Genomic DNA, 23,684 nt, shown 5'->3' with positions numbered 1-23,684 from the left:
GTAGGTGTTCCTTTGCCTCTACATCTATCTTATCCTCCAAATGACTGCTTGTCAGAAAAACTTCTTTGCAGCTCTCATGGACTCGATGCTCTTCTGGGTGGAGTTGAATTGCCACTGGCTTTTCCTTTAAGTACTGATCTAAGTCAGTACTGAGCAGTGACAACATGCCTGACATATCCGTCTCAGTTGCAGACTGTTGTTGCTGGGACTTTCTCTCCATGCAAACTTCTTGGAATGGCGTCTCCAATTCAGAACTTGGTGACAATTCTGTGACTCCAATTACGTCTGCGTGCATATGTTCATTGGCCTCTACATCTATCTCATTGTTTAAATCACTGCTTGTCAGCCTAACTTGTTTGTAGCACTCAAGGACTAGATCATCTTCTTCTGGGTGGCATTGCATTGCCGCTGGCCTTTCCTCAAGATGTTGATCCAAGTCACTACTGAGAAGTGACAACATGCCTGACATATCCCTCTCAGTTGTAGATGGTTCATGGCCTATCTTTCTCTTGATGCAAACTTCTTGGGATGATGTCTCCAGTAAAGAACTTGGTGTAAGTTCTTTGAGTTCAACCACACCACTCGGTTCATATGTCTCTCCACTTATATTATCCTGCAAAGCAAAACCAGCTACTCTTTGGGTTTTTTCACATGTTGTTATTGTTTGCTCCTCCCTGGAGGATTTATGGATTTTGGTGAGATTAACTTCTTCAAATTTCTCCTGGATAACGTCCTCTTCTGGAGGCGTGAATTTCACTGGCCTGTCCTCGAGGTACCTGTCTAAGTCACTGTTAAGCACTGATTGCATGCCTGACATGTCTTTTAGGTTTGAAGATGGCTGATATGAAGCCTTTCTCTCTACCCACTCTTCCTTCATTGGGAGTTCTTCAATCAAGTTTGCTTTGGTTTCTCCAAATTCCCTCACCATTTCTTCACCTTTCCTCATGACCTTACATTCCACTGCTGTGCAATCTGTTTCTTGTATTGTGCCATCTACTGTCACTCCTTTATTTTCATCAGTGAAAGTTTCACATTTTTCCTGCACATCATCTTCCTTTATTGTTCGACTAGCCACAGGCATAGCCTCTTCATACTGATTCCAGTCGTTGACTGACAACAACCCTGATGTATTGTTTACTTCTTCAAATTCTTCAAATTCACTCTCTTCTTCACCTCCCCATGTAATTGGATGTTCTTCTGTCTGAGCATGATCTATTTCTTTTGTTTTGCCACCAGCTGTTGCTCCGTTATTTTCATCAGTGACAAATGCAAGATTTTCTTTATCTTTGTCTTTTATTAGAATTGTTTGTTCAAATTTCTCCTGAACAATATCCTCTCCTGGTGGCTGACGTGCCACAGGCCAAGCTTTTAGATACTGATCCAACTCACTGCTCATTAAGGACAACATCCCTGACATATCCTTTACTGCAGTGGATGCCTGGCTAGATGTGTTCCTCTCAATGTGGACTTCTTGAAGTTGTGTCTCCCCGATTTTGACCTCTGTTACTTCAGTGTCAGTTTGTGCAAAGGATATTTTGCTTCCATGATCAATTGTTGTGCTTTCTTTGCTTGCTTTATGAAGTCTCTCCTCCTGTGAAAGTATGACGTAGTTTTCCTTTCTCCTAGTAGTGGAAGTAAACATTTCATTCGTCATTTGATCAGTCACTGTGAGTCCTTCAGAATTCTCGCTCTCCTCTGAGCTGGAACGAGGGGTTCTAATATCAACACTCGGGTTTGAGGATTCAGCAATACCTTCATGCTTGGGACTCTCAGAACTTAGATCATCATCTTTCATTTGATTCTCAAGAAGAGAAGCTTCCCCAAAATAACTTTTTATACAGGGACTGGAGATGGAAGCTGGATTTGTGTCAAAATCAGCCATGGTTTCCTCCTCAGGTGCCTCCAGCTGATTGCTTACATCTTCAGCTGTTGAAGTCTGCTTGAAAAGCTGGTACTCAGGACTGTCTTCCAGCTCAGCCTTTATATCAGCACTGAAGTCCTCAGAAGGTCGGCGATCAGGGCTGATCTGTAGGTCTTCAGATAAACTCCTACCAGTGCCTATGACCGGTTCCTCTAACTGCATCCTGCCCCTGCCCTTTCCTGACAACTCTGGCTCTTCTCTCTGAGGGCAACCCCTTACATCATCAAACTGAATTGTATCATCAATTTCTATTGTTTCTCCAAAATAAGCAATATCTGAAATGATCTGTAATTCTTCAGAGTTATCGCTCATTAAGTTTATTGTTTGAGCCTCTATATCCAATGTTCCACATATGTCGATATCACTTTGGGGATGGAAAATTGTGACATTCTGTATTTGGGATTGCGATTTAGGCTCCTGTGTGGGACTGTGTTGAGTCATCTGTATTTCTTCAGGACCCACTGATTCAGATATCAGTGTTGAAATACACGAAGAAGCACTGGCATTGTGTTCACCCAAACCAGCTTTACTTTTAAAAGGGTCCTGTCCAGTCTGGAATGCTTTCATCAGCTCCTTAACAGATGTAGTCTCTTTCTCTGACAACTCTGATGCCTCTCTCTGTGGGATAACGCCTCCATCCTCACACTGAACTGTATCAGAAAATGTTACTGTCTTTCCAAAATGAGCGCCATCTGAAATGAACTGTGACTCCTCAGAGTCATCTGGGATTAAGCTTACTGGTCGATCCTCTAAGACTGTTTTGTCAAATTTCTTGACATCACTCTCTTGATAGACAATAGTGACGCTCTGTGTTTGGGTTTGTGACTTTGACTCCTGCATAGGACTTTGCTCAGTCATATGTATCTCTTCAGAATTTCCTGATTCAGATATCAATGTTGAAATGGAAGAAACCATAACATTGTGTTCATAAATTCCAGCTTGAGATTCTGAGGGATCATGCCCAGTCTGGAAGGCTTTCATCAGGTCTTTAACAGACACACTTTCCTTCTCTGACAACTCTGATGCCTCTCTCGGTTGGCTAACATTTTCACTGTCACACTGAATTGTATCAGCAAATGTTACTGTCTTTCCAAAAGAAGAACAATCTAACTCGCACTGTAATTCTTCAGAGTTATCTCTGCTTAAGCTTACTGGTCGATCCCTTAAGTCTGTTGTATAACATTCCTTGCCATCACTATGTTGGTGGAAACTTGTGAGATTCTGAGTTTGGGATTCTGGCTTCTGTGTAGCACCTTGCTCAGACATCTGCATCTCTTCAGAATCTCCTGATTCAGATATCAATGTTGAAATACAAGAAGAAGCAACAGCTTCATGTTCATAAAGCCCAGCTTTATTTTTTGAGGGATCATGCCCAGACTGGAATGCTTTCATCAGCTGCTTAACTGACAAAGTCTCCTTCTCTGACAACTCTGAAGTCTCTCTCTGTGGGCTAACACTTCTCTCATCACATTGAACTGTATCAGCAAATGTTACCATCTTTCCAAAAGAAGCACTATCTGAAATTAATAGGGATTTCTTTGAGTTATCTCTGATAAGGCTTACTGGCTGATCCTCTGTGTCTGTTTCGTCACATTTCTTGACATCACTCTGTTGATAGAAAATGGTGAGGTTCTGAGTTTGGATTTGGGATTTTGGCTCTTGCAGAGCATTTTGGTTAATGGTGTTTATCTCTTCAGAATCTCCTGATTCAGATATCGTTGTTGAAATGCAAGGAGACACACCAGCTTTGGTTTTTGAGGGATCATGCCCTGTCCCGAATGCTTTCATCAGCTCCTTCACAGACATAGTCTCCTTTTCTGGCACCTCTGTCTGTGGGCTAACACTTCTGTCGTCACATTGAATTGTATCAGCAAATTTTACTGTCTTACCAAAAGAAGCACTGTGTGACATTAACTGTGATTCCTCTGAGTTATAGTTAATTAAGCTTACAGGTTGATCATCTACATCTGTTTTGTCAGATTTGTTGATATCCCTCTCTTGATTGACATTTTTGAACCTCTGAGTTTGGGAGTTTGGCTCCTGCATAAGACTTTGTTCTGTCCTCTGTATCTGATCAGAATCTCCTGATTCAGATATCAATGTTGAAATACAAGAAGAAGCCACTGCTTTGTGCTCAAAAAGGCCAGCTTTACTTTTTGAAGGGTCCTGTCCAGTCTGAAATGCGTTCATCAGTTCCTTAACAGACATAGTCTCCTCTAATCTCTCCGTCTGAGATCTGGGGGATTTAGGGGACTTGGGAACTCTGGGAAGTTCTGGCATGTTTTCCTCATTCTTCCTTTTGGCAATAGAATATTTTGCCTGAGTATCTTTGTTCACCCCCTCCTCTTCAGCTTTGTTCTGTAAAGCTTTAAGCCTTTCCTTTATTGATCCTATAGGTGTCTCAACCACTGAAGGAGAAGCTGGAGGATCCATGACTGTGGTGGGTAAAAGAGCACTCTCCTTAAGAACAACATCGCCATCTAAAGACTCTTCAGAGCTCATCCTTTCCAGCTCACCCTCAGAGCTACTACATCCAGAACGCTCTCTGTCTCTAAGTTTCTTTCTAATAGGTTTCTTGATGTCTGGTGGACGCCGTTTGCCATCACGCTTTACAATAACCTGATCAAATTTATCTTGGACAAGGTCTTCTAGAGAACTACATGTCACTACAGATCTCTCCTCAAGGTATTGTTCCATGTCGAGGCTGAGTTGTGCGACCATGCCTGTCATGTCTCTGACCTCCGTGGCAGATCTACTTGAAGTCGTCCCCTCAATGCAAATCTCCTGGAAAACTGGCTCTTCGACAGGGGGATACTTTTTTTCAACGGACCTAGTCTCAGAGAGTGAACTCCATTTCTCTTTTGTAGCATTCTGTCCTTGTACTTGTCCTTGTACCTGTCTACTTTCATTGATGCCACTTCTTTGAATCCCTCTACCTCCAGCTCTCTCTTCATATGATAAGTGCTCAATTTGCTCTGCAGTTAAAATAGCGGATGATCGGACGTCCGACATGTCTGAGAGAAGGTCCGGGCTTGCAAGGGTTGCAGGGTCAAGAGGTTGGTTAGTTCTCAGGGAGAATGTCTCAGTTGATTCAGACTCATCATCTTCAATTGAAAGAGTTGCATAACCAAAAAGGGTAAAGAACATAAGGGACAAATGAAGTGGGGAAGAGAGACATCAGAAAACTGTGATCAAGACAATGCGATCAAAAATCCATCTTCAGTTCACAGAGTATGGAGAAGAATGACAGAGGATAAGGAAGTCTTGAAAAGAAGACCAAAAAGAAGATGACAAAGTGATCCAGAGTTTGGAGGGGAGAAGAGCAGCAACAGCATAAGCAAAGCCAGGAAGAGTAACAAAACAGGTAGAATATGGGCGAGAATAATATCAATATAATTTGTTTCACTACATATTAAGAGAATATAAAAGAACCAAAGAGAACAGAGATGTCTACATATGGAACAAATGGACAGGAAGTAAGGATAACAGACAAACAAAACTTCTCAAGATTGTTGCTGACATGAAGAGTCATGCCTGCCTATAACATTAAAGTTTTAAAACAGAAAGCACAATTCACTTTGAATACAAACAAATAATAGGGTATTTAATAGAAGGGGGTGTAAAGTAAGGTAATAATATCAAGCAATATAGTCTTTGTTACAGGTTACTAGATGGTCAGTTTTAAAGTTTATAATAATTTCTATTTGTAAGGAAAGTAAAATACTTTCCTTGCAAATAAGTAAATGATGTTATATGGTAATTAACTACTGTTTTGCGACATTATTATACTATTAGTTCACCTACAGACAAGAAGTAGTGACTTAAAATAACAATCATGTAAAAACGTGAATAGGGATTTGATTTGTAGTGCAACTCGAGTGAAAGCAACTCGGGAATGTTGATATGAAAGTAGTGGCCAAATTTATACAAAATGAGTGATAATGAAAAATAAATCAGCAATAAATCAACGCACTTTAAAAAGAACAAACAAAATGATGTATTTTAATTATTTATATTTATTATTTATTTATATTAACAGTTTCTCAGCATGCCACTGGTAAAAATGTTAAATGAATGGGATGAGAGAAAATGAGTGGTCAAAATGAATACTTTTCATACTGCATATTATTAATTATTTTCAAGATAAGATGGAATCTTAGCATGAATACCTTAAAAATCAAAGTGATTTTAAGTGGATTTGAATAAAAAGTATTATTTTGACCTTCATTTCTGATTAAAAGAAAAAGGTTATATAGAAAACGTTATGGGTGGGAGAAAGTCAGTGGGATTTGGAGTGAGGGAAATGCAGAGTACATCAGCCATAGCATAGCTTTCAGTAACAAACATAATACACAGTGTTAGTAGAGCAAAATAAGAGAGCAGGGTTAATCCAAATGGAAAGTAACATATATCAATCAGTGCATTTCTTAGCCCATACAGGTGTAAATATTTCTAAACTAATACTTTACAACCTTTATGATCTTATGTCAAGTGATGTGACTCCAATTTAGATTGTGTTGTACAAAATATTTATATAATAAGTATATAGTGGCACCCTAAGTAGACACAGCAACCATTGAAAAATGGATTGCAAAATGTCTCAAATTAATGGGTCCATTTCTGAAAGATTTGTGAAAATAAATCACAAAATTCAAAAAATGTTTAAGTTCAGCTTACATTTCTTGTCACTTCTCTCGCTCTGCAAAAAAAAAATAAATAAAAAAAAAAGCATAGTTAGCTACAACCTAATTATGACATATTTGTTCCTTTGTTGGGGGTACTATAACAAGTACATTTCATTTACCTCATCATCTGCATCTTGGTCTGAATCAGACTCCTGAAGAGAAGAATAAAACAGAGAAAGGAAACAATGCAGTTACACAATGAAACAAAAAGTGATGTACTATTGTTATGTAAATACAACTTGAGTAGTATTAAAACTAACCTTTGAGTATGTTGGGAGAGTGATGTTAAGGTTGCAGATAGCATTGTGGTTTAGTGTACGATATGTGCGTGGTTCCTTGGTGAAGGACAAGCGACCACATGGCTCCTGTGCTGTGTCTCGAATCTGTCCAATAATTAAACAGCAATTAAGCCCATTATTACATATATTTTCATATACAGATATCGTTTCTGATTCTCTGAGTGAATAAGTAGAAATGTCAGACATTTTTATCCAATGTTGAGTCATACTTTGATGAAGAGGGCCAGTCTGTTCTCTTTGAAGGCAAAGAAGCTAAAGACATGGTGCTGTCCGCTCTTGGTTAGAGGCACCAGATTTCCAAAGCAGTCGGCAAATATGGGTTTTCCTTCCAGCACCTGTGTGGAGATATGAGAGACGTTTTCTTGACATAAACAAACCGTTAAAGTCGTCAAATCTCAAACAGTGTTGTCAGAATTTTTAAAGGACATGAAATGTATTAGTAAGAACCAGTTGGTAGGCAGTGTCTGCACAAACCTTTTTTTGAGTCCCGGACACCCACTCTTCACTATCCAGTGCACTTATTCCACAATATGCTTCTATCCGTCTTTATATCCTCGAGGAACCCTTTCTCACACTTCTATCCTTCTTTACAACCTTCATAAATCCTTTCTCACACTTCTATCCGTCTTTATACCCTCAAGGAACCCTTTCTCAGACTTCTATCCTTCTTTACAACCTTCATAAATCCTTTCTCACACTTCTATCCGTCTTTATACCCTCGAGGAACCCTTTATCACACTTCTATCCTTCTTTATATCCTCAAGGAATCCTTTCTCACACTTCTATCCTTCTTTACAACCTTCATAAATCCTTTCTCACACTTCTATCCGTCTTTATACCCTCGAGGAACCCTTTCTCACACTTCTATCCGTCTTTATATCCTCGAGGAACCCTTTATCACACTTCTATCCGTCTTTATACCCTCGAGGAACCCTTTCTCACACTTCTATCCGTCTTTATATCCTCGAGGAACCCTTTCTCACACTTCTATCCGTCTTTATACCCTCGAGGAACCCTTTCTCACACTTCTATCCGTCTTTATATCCTCGAGGAACCCTTTATCACACTTCTATCCGTCTTTATACCCTCGAGGAACCCTTTATCACACTTCTATCCTTCTTTATATCCTCAAGGAATCCTTTCTCACACTTCTATCCTTCTTTACAACCTTCATAAATCCTTTCTCACACTTCTATTCTTCGTTATACCCTACATAAATCCTTTCTCACACTCTCCCCTCTTCTTATTTATTCCTCACCTCAACATCTCGGCTCCGGGCAACTTCAGTGAAGTTCTCTTGCTGCTCTAGGGTCTTGTCCATCTTGTCGTCCGTCATGCAGAAACAGCGCAGACGGGCCTCAATGGGGTCCAGTGTCTTGGCAAAGATGACAAACTTGGCCATGTATGGAACACAGATGATTTCTCTGTACAGCTGAGAGCCAAAGCTAACCGACTCCTGGACCTGTCTGCAGTCTATCAGCCAGAACCTAGGAATATGAGGGCATATTTAGTCAAATCACCTACATCAAGAAAGTGTTGAGCTTCGATGTGACGGACACTTTAGAGCAGTGGTCCCCAAACTACGGCCCGCGGGCCAGATACGGCCCACCTCCACATTTGGTCCGGCCCCCTGAACAATACCAGAGACGCATTATGATTTTTTTTCAGTCTGCACAATTAATCGAATTTTAATTGCGATCACGATTTTGGCTGCCACGATTAAATGAGCATGATCGTCTGCGATATTGACGTTTAAAATACGTGCTCTGCTACATATCAAATCAAACGGTTCCTGAATCAGCCAACCACCAGGGGGCGAACGAGATGAGAGCTGTCATGCGCGCACCCTGTAGAAGTAGAAGAGTAGAAGAAGTAGAAGAGCAGAGAGACGAGAGCTTGAAGGACGAGTACTTGTGCTTAATTTATTTACACGCCGGCATGTCATGTCTGTCACTACATGGTCGCGCGTTTTCAATTCCCCTGCTCTCTGTATCGCGCACGGCGGTGTTCCGCCCCGATCCGCGCGCACGATGCAACAGTCGCTCACCTGCGAGTAGCACGCACGTAGCACTCCCCCCCCCCCCCCATAATCGTGCGGCCCTAGGTCAAACGATATGTTCAGTGATGTGGCCCTCACAGGAAAAAGTTTGGGGACCCCTGCTTTAGAGGGATAATTTACCTCGCCGACACGTTTGTGGTGAAGGACACACATTGGTTAACAAAGGTGAGAGGCGTGGAGCCGGTTATGTCCTCCCATTGGGCGGGAGTCGTTCCACCTGAAACACAGACCCATGATTTGTTCCCCAGCCTGTCACATTTGTTCACTTTTTTTTTGTTTTTATAGAAAACAAAAATGATGACAGGATTTCTGGATCCAATAATGCATTGACGGAAAAGGCCCAAATGACAAAGTCATTTTACATTGCATTGGAAAACATTAGAATACAGAGGTAACATTTTGAGTATTTATTTTGACTGTCCTACATTACCACAAACTAGTGATAGCTGAAAATGCTTTTATTCATTTTATTGTTTGCTGATTTTGCTGATGGATTATTCCCGATTCTTACCTGTAATGCTACAAAGCAAACGTAAGGTGGGGGTCTCCCCACTGTACACTCCACTTGACTCGTCACTGTTGGAGCTCTTGGGAATGGGGATTGTCATTGTGATCGGCTTGTGGAACTTCCTCCTTCTTGGCTCCAATGTGACAATTGAGCTGAATGTGGCTTTGTTACCCAGAATCTTTCTCACCACCTCGATATCAATGGGCTGAGCCTGGGACAACGTGTAATGCGCATCAACATAACTTTATCGGTTGCCGTAACTTTGAACATTTGACTCGTGTCTGGCTAAGAAATATGCACTGTACGCACCTGTAACCCAACTCTGATCTTCTTGGTGAGGGCTCCCTCGGGGAAGACAGCCTGGACCTGGGGCACGAGAGTGCTACTGAGGACCCCGCCCTCTGGTCCAATCAAATGACTGTCCTGCTTTATCCGTGACACCACCGCAAAATACTGCGGGAAGTCTCGGGTGATGATGCGGCATATTCTTTTCTTTTCAAGCTCCTCAGGAGAATCAAGTTCTGTGAAGAGGAGAAATATTGAATGAATTGTGTGGAGTTTGGTGAATGCAGTTTCAAGTGTGAAGGTGTTGCAGTTTTTCCTTCATTCATTAGTTCCTCATGGCTTAATGTTATCGTATTGTGGCTTCTTCTGTGTTTTCATGCATTGTTTGCATCAAAAAATGCCGTGATGTAAAATATCAAACCCTATCAACAACCCTTGATTAGCATCCCCGTCTACATAAGATCCCGTACTTTCATCCATGCCGTTAAGTATCTGGTTCAGTTCCTCTTCGGTGAAGTCACAGTGGTGTTCCCTCCAGCTCTCCCCCGTCTCGCTCCTCAAGATCACCAGCTCTCTCTCTGTTCCCCGCAGGGCTGCAAAATGGGGGATCTCTACAATCACGGGCCTACAAATGGTGACAAGGTAAAGTCACAAAATTGGAAACACAAATTGGACTTCAAAAGTATCTGGTGGCTTTATCGGAGAGAGAATATGATGTCTGGGTTGATTTATGCAAGAAAAGAAAAAAACTAAACAAAAAAGAACACAGGATTTAAATTTGAGTTTGAAAACACCAGGTGCATTTCATGCCTAGTAAAAACAAACATATTCATGAAAAAGATATTTGAAAAATATTCAAACACAAGGAGAAAATCAATTCTACATCAGGAGCAGAATCCAACTAGTGTGGGGATTGGTACTATGGAGGAAAATCATGGGGATAACGCAACAACACAAGGCAACGGGTCGGGGGATTTCAGACAAAGGCTAGCACTTTTATAGTAAATAATAAAAAAAATCTCGGGTGGACACGGTGGAAAAATATGGGTGAGTATGTAACCACTTCCGGGATGGTAGGGTGTTCCCCAACCATGGTCCTACCCGAGGAACTTGGTTCCTGGAGGACCCAGCTGCAGGATGCGACTGACCAGGCTCTCGCCCTCATTTAGAGGGGGCGGAGCTGTGGGAAGGTGGAGCTTACTGATCCATGTGCAGCACAGAGGGGGAATGAAGAAGAAAATATGAACACACCACACAACAGTGTAAACACACTTACACAAGAAAACACACACACACACACGTGTGATGTAGTAAAGACACTCAAACACACACTTACCCCAGGAACTGGGCTCCAGTGGGTCCCACTTCGATGATGCGACCAGCCAGCCCCTCACCCTCCACCATAGGTGGCATGGAGGCCAGACGGTGTCTCTTCACCAGCCTGCATGTCACCCGCGTGGGTGCAGAACACTTTCTTGGCGGCACAATGATTCGCAGACCGTTGTGACGGCAACCACGCATGGCCCCGCCCCTGGCATCTACCATGAAGCTGACCAGGAAGCTGAGAAAAAAAGGGTCCGGCAAGAAATCCAATAATTGTTTTTCTTTTTAAGATCGGTGGTTAATAAATGCAACACTTCTGGCACAGATTTTAAATCTGTTGATCAGGAGCCTCCATGCAGACAAAGCAAATGCCATTACATTAAGAAGGAACTATCTTCATGACACCATTCAATTCCGATATAACAACAAGCATATCGCAGCAGATTACATTTCATTCCAGCCCGTTGTCTTTCTAGTTTCATTTGCATTTGATTTGCAAGCCAGGCAAGCAAAGAGGAGGGCATTGAACAAGATTATTTCTGGATAATCTTGTGTTTTAAGGAGCAAATATGTATCAAATATTAAGCATCTTCAGGCAAGCAAGTGCTGACGTACGTTAACTCAAAGATGTCTAGAGTCGAATTGCGAGATCAGTGCTTTACTCCTGCTTGAGTAACATTCGCTGTTTTAGAACATTTTAAAAACGGAACTATACATTTGTGAACAGTTTTTAAAGTCTTCAGGAGGGAGAAATAGGCTAGTTTTGTGCTACAGACAGGGCAGGAAACTCAGAAGTCTTTACTGATTTCGAACCCTTTCATGGGATTTGTTTGAAAAACAAAGAGTAATACCAGCCTTATTCTTTAAGGACTATCACATTAAGATCCAGCTGTCATCAACGCCCCGCTGTGCTACGAACAACATCTCAACATACAGTGCTGTTATATAAGGTAGAAAAATATGAATAGTATATTAGGTCTCTGTATCAGCAGATGCGCAAGATTAAAAGGAGTCAGATCTGCATCAAGCATACAAACAACTTGGTTAGAAGATCTCTAGTCAACAAAACCTGAACTCTGGAAATGTAAAGTCGTGCATTATGATGTCATGCAGACAGCTAGGATGGGAATGAGAAGATCATTTAACAGTGAATGAGAAAAAAAAAGTACGGCCACCGAGGAGAGAAGAAAGAGAGAGGAGCCAAAATAAAGAATAAAGAGGATCACCTGCTGTTGTCATGGTCTAGGCACGGAGAGGAACGGCTAGAAGCAGAATACAACAACCAAATACACACACACACACACACACACACACACACACACAATCACAGACACAGCCAAGACAAGAAAGTGCACAAAAAGGCAACAGAACAAACAAAAGGAGAAAAAGAGAATAAAGAATAAGTAAAAGTGAGAGAAACCAGACCAGAGACAGAAAAAGACACAGCAGCAAAGATTTAAAAAAAGATAAGAGTGTAGAAAACACAGACGTGAAGGAGTGAAAAATAATGATTTAGAGGTGACTCATATACTCCAGATAGTGAACAAAAGCATGTGACAGATGGAGTCTCTAATTCAAGAATAAATGAACATCTTTCATGTCACTTATGCACTAAGAAACCGTGTGAATGTGTGTGTGTGTGTGTGTGTGTGTGTGTGTGTGTGTGTGTGTGTGTGTGTGTGTGTATGTGTGTGTGAATGTGTATACCCAGAGTGTAGCAGCCCGGAGGACAGCACCACATTATCAAGGTGCTCAGCACCCCAGCTCAGCCGGAACGAGTCCTTATCGTGTTCTTTAGACAGCGCTGACACCTACAGAGCGACAAGCAGGCCAGTTTGGTTCACAAAAGCCCAAATATTCCAAAGTAAACCGTACACTTTTTGATTGCTTTGTCCTCACCTGGTGGCTTGTGAGCATGTCTTCGATGAGAACTCCGTCTCTCTGACAGAAACTTTGGTGAATGGGAGTGTGCTGCGGCCTGTTGGAAAAGCAGGTTGGATTCGTATGTATTTGTCTTTTTATTCATGTGCATCCCGGAAGGTCGGCACCTGCTCTACATGCTGTCATTTATTAGTTTTCTTTTTATTTTAAGTGTGAGTATGTTTGTGTTGTTCGAGACCTGTCCAGGTTGTGGCTCATGTAGCTGAAGCTGTCCAGGTAGTGTCCCGGCAGAGAGTCATCTCCCAGCTCTCTGAGATCCTCCGCTCTCAGGTACTCCCCTCCATCACCTGTCATAGTGTCCTCACCTGGGAAACAAAGACGAGAAGCATAGATAAAAAAAAAACTTCAAAGAGTCCACCTGACCAGGGAGTTTTGGCTCTTTTATTTTCAGTCTCAGCTCATTGAATCATGTGAGAACTTCGGGGCCATTTTCACCAAATTTGCAACATACTAAAAGGTGAAATTATTTTATCCTTGCTTATTTTGGCACGTTTCACTCCTCAGAATAAACCATACTGAAAAGACAAGCATTAGAGTCCTGTAGTAGGACTCACAAATGCATCTGCAATTTGTTAGTCAACACAACCCCATTGGTTTGAGTACGGCCTCAAGTTCAGCATTTTGTCCGTCGCCACTTTCACTTTTTGCAACCCGAAGTGTCGAAACGGTGGAGGTAAATACAACCAAAAGCTAAATAACCAAAACGTTGACAATTAACTTTCATGAACTGAAAACCCGCAGTGAAAGGCTTAATGTTGTAAGACAAAAACATGGACAACTCCTGGACTGGACAACGCCGTGGTAGCGACCTGTCAATCACAAGGTAGCCGCGCCCTAAACTTACCCTGCTTTATTTGACTCTAAATCCATAATTAACCATAACCATGACTTACTAAATGAACATCATGCTGTATTGAAAAATACTTGAAACTAGAAATTGAGACCATAAACTCATGTTTACAATGTTTACTGAGGGAATAAATCAAGAGAGAAGTAGAGTCATTTTCTCATAGACTTCTATACAATCAGAGGAGTCGCCCCCTGGCGGCCATTAGAAAAAAAGCAGTTTAAGGCACTTCCATTGGCTTCACATTTTTTGCTTCTGAGCTCGCAAATCACTTTTGTGAAAGGTTCTGAAGATTTAACAGCCGTGTGGACATTGCATATTGCATAGGTCAGCATTACTAAACCAGTGCATTCCTCAATAATCCATAATTATCACAACTGTCATGTTCACATCCACAGCCCCACATGTGTCTTGCAGTTAGTTTCCACCATTGCATTCAAACACAATCAACAAAGATAGATCAAGGACGTTCTGCTTATTTAAAATCATATATACTATATATAAACTGCACAACAACAAAACTCAGACATATTAAGTGCATAGACTCTCTTGAAGGGATCATGGATTTTGAGTAAAAGGCTGGAGACAAAATTCTCAAAATTCATGGTTTCAGCAAAAAGCTAATGCATTACTCTACACTATACCAATATGATCACACCAATTGGTTACAATAACAGAAATAAACTCCACACCAGGCTGACGGAGCAGGGAAGACATTTTGCTATACCTTCCAGCTCCACAGACATCTCAGATAACGGCTCGTCTTCCAGCCTCACAGCTATGAAACATACAGCTTTTAGACCCACGGCTGCAAAACTACATCACCCACAATACACAGCTATTCGTGACTACTGAACAAAGGGAACGAGAGCTTGCGTGTTTTATCCAAGGTCAGCTTTGAGTTGTAATATCTGATGATAGGGGTAGCCTAGAAAACGTTGCCAGTCCCTTTGTCTGTAAACAGGACGTTCTTTTTCTTTTTTTCTTTTTCAGTATCAAGTAACTCACCTTCTTCATCAGACACATCAAGGATCTCAGTCATGGTCTCAGGAACATTGAGCTTGTGTTTCTCTGTGACCGTCTGGCGTGATTACCAGACACAGTCGGGGGGGAAAGAGACAACCCAAAATAGAGAAAGGTTCATTCGTTGTTCTGGGAAGTTTCGGACAAAACCTACTGGTTCCACATCTGGAGTCTAAAAGGTACCACAAGCTTACCGTTGTGGTAGTGATGACCTCCTCAGTGACGACTTTCAGTGTGTCCACTACAGAGATGTAACCCAGACGTCTGGCAATAGACAGAGCAGTGTTTCCATTCTAACAAAAAGACAGAGAGAGATAGTTTTCATGTGACATAAAAGAGAGATCCCTCTTTTTTTTTTTTGGCTTATTGTCTTTTAAAGTGAAGAGAGTAATTACATGCTTTTTTTCTTACCACTGTAGTAGCATTGGGCTTGGCGCCATGTTGTAGCAACATATTGATGATGTGTGTATTCCCTTGTTGTGCTGCTTGGTGAAGGGGTGTGTATCCATTCTAAAGAACCAAAGCTCGTATCACTGAACACAGATTATAAAATGATCAGCGTTTCCCGAGACTTCGAGTTTGCCATTTAAATACTACCTTAGTTTTGGCGTTGACACTGGCACCTTGCTGTAACAGGAAGTTCACCATCTTGGCGTTTCCATAGTGACAGGCCACTATCAGAGGGGTATATCCGAGCTGAAGAAGTAGTACAGAGGATGTGGACATAAAAAAGGTTAAAATAATAGTTCTTCTCAAATGTACCTGCTTTGTTTGACTTGTTTGTGGAGTAGCTGTGTATATAGAGCAACAAACGGACATAAAAGCGTAGAACTCCTAATGATGTAGATGTTGTCATGCTTTCCTAAAGCCAGCAGGTGGCAGATATGCTGAATTTGTGTTGAGATTCCTTACATTTACTGTAACAACAACCTTCACTAAATGCATACAAATTAAGCTACATAACACACCTGGGGGATTCCCATTAAATAGCCAGCGTGTATAACACAATGATATTCTAGGACACGTTTAAAAAAGAAAAATCACATCATTAGTAATTAGTGTATGTGTGTTTGTACCTTAGTTTGATGATCCAAGTTGGCATCATGTTTGGCCAGCACTTCTGCTGCACTCACTCTGTCCTCTTGGGCTGCCAGATGCAAAGGCGTCAGTCCGGTCTGTAACATGCAAAGCACAGAGTTACCTTACTGTCTTTGCGTCTAACTACTTGGGTGAATCACTTGATTTGTAAATCATACATGCAGTTATTGGGCCACGACAGAAAAACCTGTAACTCAATCCCTGTTGCAAGTGATTGCAAGTTTCATAACATGCGTTTCTCTGCTTATGTCCTGTGAACATGGGAGAACTGATGGGGTTGTGTCCAAAACAAGTGGCTGACAGAAGTATGAAGACGTGTGTGTGTGTGTGTGTGTGTGTGTGTTTGTGTGCAACCTTGGTGGCTGTGTTGGCGTGAGCTCCTTTGCCCAGCAGCAGGCTGGCCATCTCAGCGTGTCCTTCCTGGGCCGCCAGGTGCAGAGGGCTGACTCCCTGCTTGGTCAGAACGTTGGTCTCCGCTCCGTACTGCAGCAGCGCCAACGCGATGTTCGTCTGGTTCTTTTTGGCGGCAATGTGGAGAGGAGTGTAGCCGTTCTGGAGAGGTAGGAGGGTGAACAGTTAGGTGCTGTAACAACATCACTCCATATGGGTTCAAAAATCACCCGATGAACCGTGGCTTAAAACAACAGGTGCAGCTAAAATCTAAAACATCAAGAATGTCTGAGGTTTTGGTATCAGCTCTTAAAAATGGAAGGACTTCTGAACCTCTTAGTATCACAACTACAATGCAAAATCCTCGACAAGATCTTGAGGTAAGCTGGAGAAAAGGGTTCAAACTCAAAATAAAATGCAGTGCTTGGTCACAAAATAACTGCTACGGCAGCATGCAGCACACATTGTGAGAGTGTCTGACGTCCTAACCTTTGCAGTGGCATAAGGCGACGCCCCTTTATCCAGCAGCAGCAGAGCTACTTCCTGGTTGTCATAATGAGCTGCCACATGTAGCGGAGTCAGGCCATTCTGTAAGAGGTAGGTGCTTTGATTAAATGATTGAAACCTTGATGATTTTGTTGAGTTTTGTCCTGCTGACAACAGTTTTATTCTACTCTATAATGAGTCTATTTCAGAGACACAACAGCCCTGAAATAAGCTCACACTTTGTCTCTATCTAAACAATGTGTAGAAATAATCCAGATTCACCTTGCCGGCATCATCGGGGAGAGCTTTGCGTTGAAGGAGAAGTTTTGCTACATCGAGGTTTCCATACTTAGCTGCTACATGTAATGGAGTGAATCCTTTCTGTGGAGGGACAAGGGGGAAGAGCTTTGTTTCAAACCTGCATGTCCAAACTGTTTCATGTTGAACTGGATATTTGTGAGTCTGTGTAATATATATATTTTTTTGTGTTGACCTTCGTGGCCAGCGAGTGTGAGGCTCCGGCCTCCAGCAGCACGGCAGCGGTCTCGACCTGGCCCTCCCTGGCGGAGATGTGGAGGGGAGTGTAGCCGTTGGTGGTGGCGGCGTCCGGGTGAGCCATGTGCTGCAGCAGCAGCTGGACAATATCGGTTTTCCCCAGACGGGACGATATGTGGAGGGGGGTCTGGTCCTCCTGTGGTTGAGGGATGAGACGGCAGAGAGAGAGGGACGGGTCGAGGCAGTTGTATTAGGAAAAGACAGCAGCCGGAGCCGAGGCAGGCGACGTGACCCCGCGAGTATGAGTCATATGAAATATTGCTCGTCTGCGATAAACAGAAGGAAAGAGTGATTAACTCTGATGATGCCACACGCTGACTCACCCTGGCTATGGCATCCACCAACGCTCCGTTCCTCAGCAAACAGCGAACCACTTCCATCTGACCCGCTCGTGCTGCCATGTGGAGAGCTGTCTCACCCCGCTGGTATGCAAAGACAGGATGTTGATGAGCATGCCATACGATGGTTTCTGACTACTGACTACAGAGCGCCGAACAAACTATTTGTCAGTACTCACAATGTTACGGACGTCAGGAGATGCTCCATTCTGCAGCAGAAGTAAAACGATGTTGAGGTGGCCCATGAAGGCAGCTACATGGATGGGCGTCAGGCCAGACTAGAAAGACCGAGCGAGAGACAAGACAGAAAGATGAGCATAAAAGGCAAAGTTCCATACGGTTAAAGTGATCCATATTTACAGGTGCTGGTCTGAGCCGCGGCCCGCAGAGTGTCTCACCTCAGTAATGGCCTGAATGGAGGCTCCATATTTGACCAACAGTTCCCACCCTGTTCTTCTTGCAAGCGATATGGAGAGGAGTGAAACCATTCTGGCAGAGAGAGAGCGGAAGAGAAGCTGATAAATACAACATCCACGGAGGAGGAAATGTAGTTTGATTTATTTATTGCCCCTTTATCTGATTCTTACAGGTGATTTGGCACTTGTCAGGAGCATTTACATAGTAAGTAATGAAGAATGAATGAAACGTATCCTGGTAAATGATCACTAAATTTACAGTATGACCGTATGACTTTGCTTCCACTGTTGGGTAATGGTCTCATGGAGAATTGTGCCATTTTCCGTTGTTTGAATTCATTTTAATTGGTATTATAGGAATCATTTCCCTAACCCTGTACCATCTACCTGCATGTGTAATATTTGTGAACCCCTACCAGAGCTCTGATATTAGGATTGGCCTTCTTGTCCAGCAGAAGCTTTGTGACTCTGTAGTGGCCGCAGTGAGCTGCGACGTGCAGCGCCGTGAGGTAGTCCAGCGTGACGTCATCTACCGGCGCCTTGTGCTGCAGCAGGAGCTTCATACACTCCACGTGGTCTCCCTGGGCCGACATGTGCAGCGGCGACAGTCCGTTCTGTGTGAGGGGGGAAAGTGACGACGCTCGATGAGAAGCAAAAGGGGGAGAAAACACAAACGCTTTTCAAGTGAAATACTACTGAAAGCCTGAGGTTTTTAGTTGCGGCACAACTGCGTGCTGGAGCTGAAATTACACATACGCTACCTTGGTTCTGGCTAAGATGGGAGCTCCTCTCTCCAGCAGAATCTCCACTGCTGGGTCATGTCCACTTCTGGCTGCACAGTGCAGGGGGGTCAGCCCGTCCTGCGGGACAATCACACACAATATACACAAAGTGTGAAAATGACAACAAATAAAAGGCAATTGACAAATGGTTGGTAGATTCTATTAAAGGGACAGTTCACCCCAAAATCAAAACTACATATTTACGTTCCTACCGGTCGATCTATTTATAGATTGTTTTGGTGTGAGTGGCCTAGTTTTAGAGACATCAGGTGTCTGCCTTCTCTTCAATATAATGGGACTATATGGCAGTCAGCTTGAGATGCTCAAAGGGCCAAAAATACATTTGAAATCATGACCTGGTTAATCAAGAAAATCCAAGGACGTTGATGTGAGAAGTTTCAAGTAGGAATTATTTTATCAACCACAGCTGAGCCATATGGTCCTAATATATTCAAGAGAAGGCAGACATCTCTACGGCCGACATCTCCAAAACTAGGCAACTCACACCTAAACAATCTAGATTGATAAATAGCACTACAGGTAAGAGGGAAATATAATGTAAAGGAATGTGTTGTAACTCTGTTATGCTGTTCATTGCACTTCTGTCCATCCTGGGAGAGGGATCCCTCCTCTGTTGCTCTCCCTAAGGTCTCTTCCTCTTTTCTCCCCATTAAAGGGTTTTTTGGGGGAGTTTTTCCTTTTCCGAAGTGAGGGTCCCGGGACAGAGGATGTCGTATGTGTACAGATTGTAAAGCCCTCTGAGGCAAATTAGTCATTTGTGATTTTGGGCTATACAAAAATAAATTGAATTGAATTGAATTGAATTGAAATATGTATTTTTGATTTCGGGTGAACGGTCCCTTTAAGCAGTCATTAAGGGTAGGCTACAGAATTATAACTATTTAGTAAGAGCTAATGTCCAGACGTTAAACAAGAGTCTCACCCTGGTTTTAGCATCTATCTGACCCCCTCGGTCCAACAGCAGGGCCACCATGTTGGTGTTGCCTCTCTTGGAGGCCACATGGAGAGGCGTTATCCCATTCTGACAGGGCAGGCACGAAAAAAAACAAGGAAGTTACGAGAACAAAACCATACCACAAATATTCATCATCTTAACAGCAAATATATTTAAATCCCATCCCAATCCCGCATCACAGAGAAAGTCCTACAATCCGTCTTAAAAATTGTTTGCATGGTTTTAATCTTTTAGAGATCAATGGTAGACAGTTACATCACCAACTACACAACTGCATCTAAAGACTTCATGGACCGATCTCAAGAATGCAACCTTTGACAGGCTGGGTAGGAGCTGTTAATGAAGGCGAAGATTAAAAAGGCTTTGCAAGCCTTCAAGTGGAAACACAAACGTCACGTTTTAATAGACAGCGGTACGGAAAACGTCTTGATTTGTTAAAATGGGCGATACCCTGGCTGTGAAGTCCACAGCGGCTCCTCTGTTCAGCAACAGGGTGGAGACATTCACGTTGCCATAGTGAGCCGCGATGTGCAGAGGGGTGAACCCGCTCTGTTTGAGACGGACAAAGAGAGAGGAAGGGAAGGAGAGAGTGAGAGGGAAAGGAAAAGGAAAAATAGGACAAAAACAGGAAGAAAATGCAACATTGGTTGAAACAGCAGGTGAGGAAAAAAAGTAAGAGTTGCAAAAGAAGAGCAAAGTCAGATGGAATGAGATGAAAGACAGAAAGAATAAATGAACGCAAGAAAGAAAGATCGGATTCATCTGTGGCGGTTACCAGAAAGAACCCTGACTCTACTGCTGCAGTATAACGATGAGGCGGCGTGATGAAAAAAGAAAACTACACACATTGGTGTTGGAAGGAGCATTACAAAAATTAGCATACCCCGAAAATAGCACATAGGCAATACATAATGCATGCAAAAACCATGCAATTCTGCCACGCTCGCTAAGAAAAACCACAAAACAAGTGGTGAAAAAAAAAATCAAAGCACTTCACAAAAAAGTGAAATAACACAAAGCAACAACACGCTATGTGTATCTGCTTGGACGGACAAATGGACATTTATATATGAGCCATATATATAAATAGGTATCTACAGTACACAGTTAAGTGGGTTCACTCCTTACCTTCCCGTTCTGATAGACATGGTGCAATTTAATTAAGAAACAGAGTTAACTTAAAGATCAACAACGTGTTTCAGAGAGGAAATACAATGCTTTCAATGTGCTATCAAGTACACATGCTGCAGGTTATGCACAGAAAAAGCGGTGAATGAAAAATGTGATTGGAATGTGATTCAAGTATTGAAATCTGTACGGCTAATACATTTTAAAATAGAGATTCATTGATTAAAATATAAAATAAATACATAATTAAAAATGCAATAAACTTCATTCTCTGGAGATCTGTTGACACAACACAATGCATTTTGCTGTCAGCCATGCGGGAGTGTGTGGTCAGCTGCATGCATTTATATTAAATGGTACATAATTCTGACATGCAGGACGCCTTAAGTCCTCGCTAAACGAGGGAAAGATGAAGGTGATCGAGTCTATATACCTCCGTGGTTCTATTGACCATCATCTGGTTGGGATGCATAGAGAGAGAGGAGGGGGGGGGGGGGAATAGGATGTAGGATTGTTAGGGAAAGGGACTTATCACACAAGAATCACATAAACACACAGGGTGAGTTCATAAGGTCACACACACAGAAAAGAAAAAGACGTGGAGGCAAACAACAAAGCCCTCTGAGAGAGGCTCTGCCCATTAATATGATCATATTCCTAAACGGCAGGCAAGTAATCCATTCAAATAAATAAAACTGTCAACATGAAAAATCATCCATTCAGTCAGATGCATTACCACACACTTCCTGTTTCCCTCTCGCATTTTGTAATTGCATTCTCCCCTGCTTACTGTTCCTATTCTCCCCTCCGCCTCCACTACTTCTCCTCCCTCCGTCAACTCCGCCCCCCCCTCCCTCACCTTAGACTGGACGTCGGCGTTGTGGTCGTTCTGGAGCAGCAGCGCGGCCGACTTGGTGTCGTCTTTGCGGGCGGCGATGTGCAGGGCCGGGAGGCGCACCTTGCCCTTGGTGTCGTGCTCCAGCAGCAGGGAGACCACCGAGTTGTGGCCCTGCTGGAGAGCGATGGCCAGCGGAGTGAAGCCGTCCTGGAGGAGGTGGAGAAGAAACAACCGAGGAAAGATTAACGCAATCAATTTAGAGAAAAGCAAAAGGAAAACAGGGATATTCGTACCTCTGTTGCAATGCTTTGGTTCCCATCATTTTCCAACATGTATCGCACCACCTCCAAGTGGTTCTCCTGGGCTGCCATGTAGAGCGGAGTGAAGCCATTCTGTGGAGGCAAATGTAATGCACATATGCTCTGGGTAGGTGTTCTGCACATCTCTAATGCATCATCTGACAGCTTTGGATGATTGCAAAGCTTCTCACCTGTGACTGAAAGTTGACGTCTGCTCCTCTCTTCACCAATAGCCGGACTACTTCTTTTTGTCCAGCCAATGAGGCAATATGGAGGGCAGTGTTTCCTTTCTGCAGAGATAAAAAAAAGACAAAAAAGACAGGGTTAATGCCACCAGGCGAGTGTGCACCCTGTGTGGGTAGAATTATGCAAATTGCTACGACACAAGACATGTGTTTATATCTTGCATCCGCTTTTTTTTTTTCAAGACTAACTTTAATTAATACCAAAGGCCAAATTCATGTCAACCCAAGGACATGGGCAGCAGGGTGTCAGACTCTTTGGCGGCTGTTTACTGTTGCTAGTTGTTAAGCCTGACACATTAGACATCCACAGAGTCACATAACGGACAGCTTGCCAACCCTCGCACTGGCTCTCATCCCTCCGTCTCCTTTCCAGTGAAGACAGAACATCTAATCAGGACGCACTGTGACTTGACTAAACTGATGCTGTCGCAATGTCGACGTAAATTAAAAGAGGAAACAATTCGCGACTCCAATGAAAGAATCCAGAATTCATGTTGGACAAGTTTATTGTGAGTGTATAAAAGTTGGATCTCTTTTAACGTAACTTTAAGCCTCTTAAATCACCCTCAGGTCCACCACCATCCTTGCGAATCAAGTTTCACAGTTCAAGAGAGAAGCAGTGATTTACGTAGAACTGACACCACCATATATTACTGACACTCACGTGCACTATTTCCCGTCATCTCCCTCTTCCTCCATCTGTCACCCAGCTATCACTATCATCCCGCCCTCCTTTCTTCCCTCCCCCCTCCCACATCTTGCCCCATGTGTGGCTAAAGATCAAACTGTGATCTGTTAGCATCTGTAAAGTCGATAGTAATTAACGTGACATTGACATGAACCTTGGTGGGAGAGTTGACGGGCGCTCCTCTCTCCAACAGCTCCTCCACTAAATCCTTGTGTCCCTCCTTCGCTGCCAGATGCAGCGCGTTCAGACCGTTCTGGAGAGGAAAACAAAAAGAGGAAACACCAACGTAAGGCTTCGAGGAAACAAACAGGGCGAAGTGATTATTGCGTGACGGAAGTGGTGCAATTACGTTACATGTATGCACACTATACGTGTGTTGCAGAAGTCTTGATACTTCATTCTGTTATGAGGTGTAGAATTACACTGTATTCTGCAGAGGTTATTAATGTGTAGTTGTGAAAATCACATTGGAACAATGTTATATATGATGGGAACATAAGGATCCCCCAAAAAAAATTATTGTGTGAAATATGCACTTAAAAACAATACAAATG

At 42.7% G+C, this 23,684-nt stretch overlaps 1 protein-coding gene across 1 annotated transcript in view; it reads right to left on the bottom strand.

The window, feature by feature from the left end:
• ank2a (ankyrin 2a, neuronal) overlaps positions 1-23,684 on the bottom strand; it is a gene marked incomplete at its 5' end in the record, with an annotated part of 74,185 nt that overhangs the window by 25,205 nt on the left and 25,296 nt on the right. The window contains 38 exon segments of the mRNA XM_079158749.1: positions 4,896-5,025; positions 6,599-6,620; positions 6,726-6,758; positions 6,867-6,989; positions 7,115-7,240; positions 8,164-8,392; positions 9,085-9,181; positions 9,476-9,683; positions 9,782-9,993; positions 10,228-10,382; positions 10,859-10,957; positions 11,094-11,318; positions 12,307-12,342; positions 12,788-12,891; positions 12,980-13,058; positions 13,200-13,326; positions 14,877-14,949; positions 15,086-15,184; positions 15,303-15,401; positions 15,489-15,587; positions 15,968-16,066; positions 16,344-16,541; positions 16,869-16,967; positions 17,148-17,246; positions 17,359-17,556; positions 17,744-17,842; positions 17,938-18,036; positions 18,157-18,202; positions 18,204-18,247; positions 18,591-18,788; positions 18,936-19,034; positions 19,900-19,998; positions 20,383-20,481; positions 21,494-21,517; positions 21,920-22,105; positions 22,192-22,290; positions 22,389-22,487; positions 23,285-23,383. Coding sequence (XP_079014875.1) covers positions 4,896-5,025; positions 6,599-6,620; positions 6,726-6,758; positions 6,867-6,989; positions 7,115-7,240; positions 8,164-8,392; positions 9,085-9,181; positions 9,476-9,683; positions 9,782-9,993; positions 10,228-10,382; positions 10,859-10,957; positions 11,094-11,318; positions 12,307-12,342; positions 12,788-12,891; positions 12,980-13,058; positions 13,200-13,326; positions 14,877-14,949; positions 15,086-15,184; positions 15,303-15,401; positions 15,489-15,587; positions 15,968-16,066; positions 16,344-16,541; positions 16,869-16,967; positions 17,148-17,246; positions 17,359-17,556; positions 17,744-17,842; positions 17,938-18,036; positions 18,157-18,202; positions 18,204-18,247; positions 18,591-18,788; positions 18,936-19,034; positions 19,900-19,998; positions 20,383-20,481; positions 21,494-21,517; positions 21,920-22,105; positions 22,192-22,290; positions 22,389-22,487; positions 23,285-23,383 — 4,358 coding nt within the window.

The sequence above is a fragment of the Pholis gunnellus genome (genome assembly GCF_910591455.1).
Source record: "Pholis gunnellus genome assembly, chromosome: 5".
NCBI classification, from domain to species: domain Eukaryota; kingdom Metazoa; phylum Chordata; class Actinopteri; order Perciformes; family Pholidae; genus Pholis; species Pholis gunnellus.
The sequence above is the reverse complement of the archived record's forward strand: the minus strand, read 5'-3'. Positions and strand labels throughout refer to the sequence as shown.